Genomic DNA, 4,110 nt, shown 5'->3' on the forward strand with positions numbered 1-4,110 from the left:
TAGATTCATAGGTCTAAGCTGCCAAGCAAGTTGATATTTCTAATTACAACTTGCAGCACCTCTATTTCACGAACAATCCAGGAAAACCAGTTTCTTGCAGTAAGTGAGCCACCAGTTGAAACTTGACATCACCGGGTAGTCACCAGTAAAATGTCAAGACAGAATGTAAGAGATTACTAGGTGGAGCTTAACTTCCATGCAATAACCTTACTTCGCTCATGCACCAGCCCAGATATACAGAACACACGTCATTATCCATGTAAGCTTATGGTCTTATTACAAGGTTGACAGTTCCACTCTAAAAAAACACTTTCTCAAACCTCTGTAAGTGCTTCGTCTTACAGCTTTGGGATTCTGTCAAATGCACGCCCTGGCGCATAGCATACACGAGTACACACAAAGCCGTGCATACATGAGTACACGCAAAGATGTAACTAAATACATCCTGCATACAAAGAAGGATGAGTCTTACCAGCCAATGCAGATGAGCAAAGTTTGATTTCCTTTAAAATAAACGAAACCTTTGCCATCTACACTCAGAACTAAAAACTAGCACTAATATTAAAAAAACTAGCACGAAACCTTTACACCAGAGAGCGAGCCACTCCCATTGCATAGCACAAGTTTTGTAGTGGAACGCATCATAGATTCAAAGCTTGATGGCTCGTAACAGCTCAGGCACTTAAAGCATACTCCGGTCTCTGACCAGCAAGTGCACATGAGTGTGTTGCACTTTCTACATGAATGAGCCACTTGATCTAGCTACCATACAAGGTGCTGTGGCACTCTCCATAAGAAATATCCAAAGTAGAGGCTAAGAGCCTAAGTACCATAATGAATCAGCATTTGAGGGAAGATTGATAATTTCTCCATGCCGCATCAAATTTGAGTCAATGTGAATGCCACAGGGTATAGACCCAAAACCAATATTGGCTCTAGAGTCTAGGGATTCTAGCAACATGCTGGAGATACTTGATGGGTCCTTTTGAAAGCCCTGGGCATTCCTGTTCAAAGCAAATCCCGGGGGCATGTTGGATACCTCCCTTTGAAATCCCTGACTACATAAGAAATTCTGCAGGCCCTGTCCATACAGCATGTTCCCCTCCGTCCCAATTCTTGCTTGAGAGCAATTGACACTTGCCAAATCATTCCCATTAAAGATCCTGCCGGACGCAACACTCGCATGGTTAATTTGCTGCCCATTACCACCAAGACTAGTTACAAAATTTGCCAAAGGATGCTGATTGTTTGAAAAACTAGCATTTGTTTGTGCACCACCATCGCACACTCTTCCTGAAGCAAAAGCTGGTTCAGCGGGCTGCACGTAAGCCTCTGCTGTGTGCCCATAAACGATAGAGCTAAGTGTGCCTTGGAAGTCCTCAACTTTTGGAATCACCAAACTTTTCGGTTCCTCTCTGTACATACAAGCCATCTGATGCAGATTCCTAATAGAGACATCTGTGAACCCATTTTCCACCTTTGAGCACGGACATTGTACATTTGCACACGTGTACAACTGCTTGGGTGCCTTCACAGGCTCAGTATCTAGCTTCCTTTTCGTGCCAAGCAGTACAGAATCAGCACTATGGGAACCAGAAGAGGCCCTATCAGAAAAAGCAAAAAGCTCTTCATCCAAATCAACTTCTTTCTTAGGTACTCGTAAAACAAGAGGATCAAACTTGGGTCCTTCTGCATTCCAGCTATCATCAGACTTATACATGCCAGGAAATTCATCCAAGCCTTCCACATCATACTCACTCGGGCTACTAAAAGACAAAGTTCCAATACCTCCAGCTCCCAAAGCACCTCCATCACTAGCATATATCCCAGCAACATTATTTTGCTGGCGGGCTAATGCCTCTTCTTGGTTCAGCACTGCAAGCCATGTAGCACTCTCCTTTGCAGTCATCTTATCCTGAAGACACTTTGATTGCCTCACAAGCTTCCTAATCTTACATATATCTGGAAATATATGCTTGATGACCGCTGTCAATACCCCTACTTTCCATGCTTTCTTGAGGTCATGCGGCTTCTTATATGGAGGTTGTCCTTGCCCCTTTTGCAACCCAATTTGAGGCCACCACTCTTCATCTCCAGTAGGCCACCATGGAGGAGGTACACCCTTTTCTAAAGGAAATCGCCTCTGAGGTGGATCACAATGTTGCATTAGCGCCGACAACAGAGACCCCAATGTGGTATCTTGAAGCTCTTGAAGTGTATGTGGTATTGAAGCAGCACATGCATTCTCATCTGCCTTGCCTAACAAACCATTCTCTGCTTGGTATTTGGCTATGGCAGCAGGCCCATTTCGATCGAATCTAACCTTCTCCTTCCACCAAGCCCTTATGTTATCCGAGGCACCACTCACTGGCTTTCCTTTCTCAGGAATAATGCCATAAACAAAAGCCTGCGCTTTGCAAACCTCCATCATCTTGAGCATATATTTGAGTATACCATCTTGCGCACGAGACATCTTTTTCCTGCGCGCTTGTTCCTGTGACTGCCTTTGCTTGGGACGATCTCCATGGATCTTCAGCTTCTGCCTCTCTTTAATACGTTTCAGCCGTATCCGATCCCTCCACATTCGTTTTTCCAACTCCTCCGCATCAATTTCATCATCACTAAAATCATCATCATGCAGGCCATCACCATCATTGTCATCCATGAATTCCCTCTCTGCATCAACATCAAGGTTCCCGAAACAGCCCCCCTCCTCTTGGCAATCCATTCCAGAGAACGGGTAGGCAGAACTTAATGCCTAAAACTTATGTAGCTAGCCACAATACCTGCAACAAGCAATTCAAAACATGAAATCGAGCTCTAAAATATACCGTCGTCATTCTATACTGTGGCTAATATGCAAATGCGCACGACAAACTTCATTCTATGGCAACAGTTTGTGGACCACTAATATCAATCCTCAAGTTTCTACAAATAATTTGGTAGCAACCACTACTTGCTATGCGGCCTCCTCCCCCCAAAAAATTGTTAAAAAAACATAAGACCACAAGTGCAAGTGTGCAAAAATCAAAATTTACTCACAAATCTAACAAACAGAATGCCTGCCTGGTGGTTCTCATCCATGTTGTCTGCCTCCTTGAGAAGAACATATGTGCAGCTTGCATCCCCATCATGAAAAATCACAGTACAGTGCACATTTTGTGTGGGGACTTTGTTATTTTGCGTGGGCACTCCGTACAAATAATAAACCCTTCGTGTATCTCTGTGAACACAATGTAGAGACACCCTGAGAGTATATCTGATTCTACTATATGGGCACATGTACGCAAGCATAAATAAGTATGAACGCATTCTTCAACCTAAACTCACACGTTAAAATACCCATTTGGACATGCAGATGACAACTTAAAGACCAGTCTGCACGCATCTTTGAGGTGGTATGTGTGGGAGGCCACCTTTGTGACAAGCTGAAGGCTGCAACCATGGCCGGGGTAAATAGCAGAACTTTGCAAATTTTTGACAACACAAGACAGTCTGTGTGAGGGGGCCGAGAGGAGTGTATATTTCTGTGTCTATGTTTGTGTGTGCGTGTGTGTGTGTGTGTGTGTGTGTGTGTGTGTGTGTGTGTGTGTGTGTGAGAGAGAGAGAGAGAGAGACCTTACCGTATGAGAAAAATTTCTGCAGAAGTCGCGGCCTCGCAGGAGATGTGAGGGGCAAGGGCAAATTTTAGCAATTGGGCTTACAAGCAATGTGTGTGTGTGTGTGTGTGTGTGTGTGTGTGTGAGAGAGAGAGAGAGAGAGAGAGAGAGAGAGAGAGAGAGAGAGAGAGATGGAACAGCAGGAGGAGTGGGGTGTGTGTGGAGAGGGGAAAGGGAGGACAGAGTGGAGATCAAATATTTGAGAGTCAAACTGAGAGGTACAGGTTCGCGAGCTTGTGAGTGATGAAGGGGGACAGCAAGATAGCGGAAGTTTGGCAGGACATGGCACCTTGGCTTGGAGGGTCCCCCAATCTCCGAGGTTCTACCCTATTACCATCCGCCACGTATCCGAGATAGCATGGCTTGCCGCGTTTCATTTGTGACGGCGCGTAGCCGGGCATTTTTGGAACTTCAGGTGGCCTCTCCCAATTACCCTCCACCACGTGTAAAG

At 45.0% G+C, this 4,110-nt stretch overlaps 1 protein-coding gene across 5 annotated transcripts; it reads right to left on the bottom strand.

Annotated features, from left to right (window-relative positions):
* Nucleotides 1–235: 235 nt before the first annotated feature.
* Nucleotides 236–3,883, bottom strand: LOC147451024 (ETHYLENE INSENSITIVE 3-like 1 protein). 5 transcript variants are annotated; one of them, XM_086519979.1, is made up of 4 exons: nt 3,624–3,883; nt 3,331–3,435; nt 3,043–3,223; nt 236–2,786 (listed from the first exon to the last, which is right to left on the bottom strand). In XM_086519979.1, the coding sequence occupies exon 4, from the start codon at nt 2,726–2,728 to the stop codon at nt 815–817; it is 1,914 nt and encodes a 637-aa protein (XP_086376105.1). In that variant the 5' UTR covers nt 2,729–2,786; nt 3,043–3,223; nt 3,331–3,435; nt 3,624–3,883; the 3' UTR covers nt 236–814. The 5 variants fall into 5 exon arrangements, with proteins under 5 accessions (XP_086376105.1, XP_086376104.1, XP_086376103.1 ...); XM_086519978.1 differs by lacking the exon at nt 3,331–3,435 and having other exon boundaries at nt 3,067–3,223; XM_086519977.1 differs by lacking the exon at nt 3,331–3,435.
* Between the last annotated feature and the right edge of the window lie 227 nt (nt 3,884–4,110).

The sequence above is a fragment of the Adiantum capillus-veneris genome, chromosome 9 (assembly GCF_014529385.1).
Source record: "Adiantum capillus-veneris isolate H3 chromosome 9, ASM1452938v2, whole genome shotgun sequence".
In the NCBI taxonomy this organism is placed as follows: Eukaryota; Viridiplantae; Streptophyta; class Polypodiopsida; order Polypodiales; family Pteridaceae; genus Adiantum; species Adiantum capillus-veneris.

Bases quoted from the DNA above. Each gene is read 5' to 3' on its own strand.
- LOC147451024 (XM_086519978.1), bottom strand. From the start codon at position 2,728: ATGGATTGCCAAGAGGAGGGGGGCTGTTTCGGGAACCTTGATGTTGAT.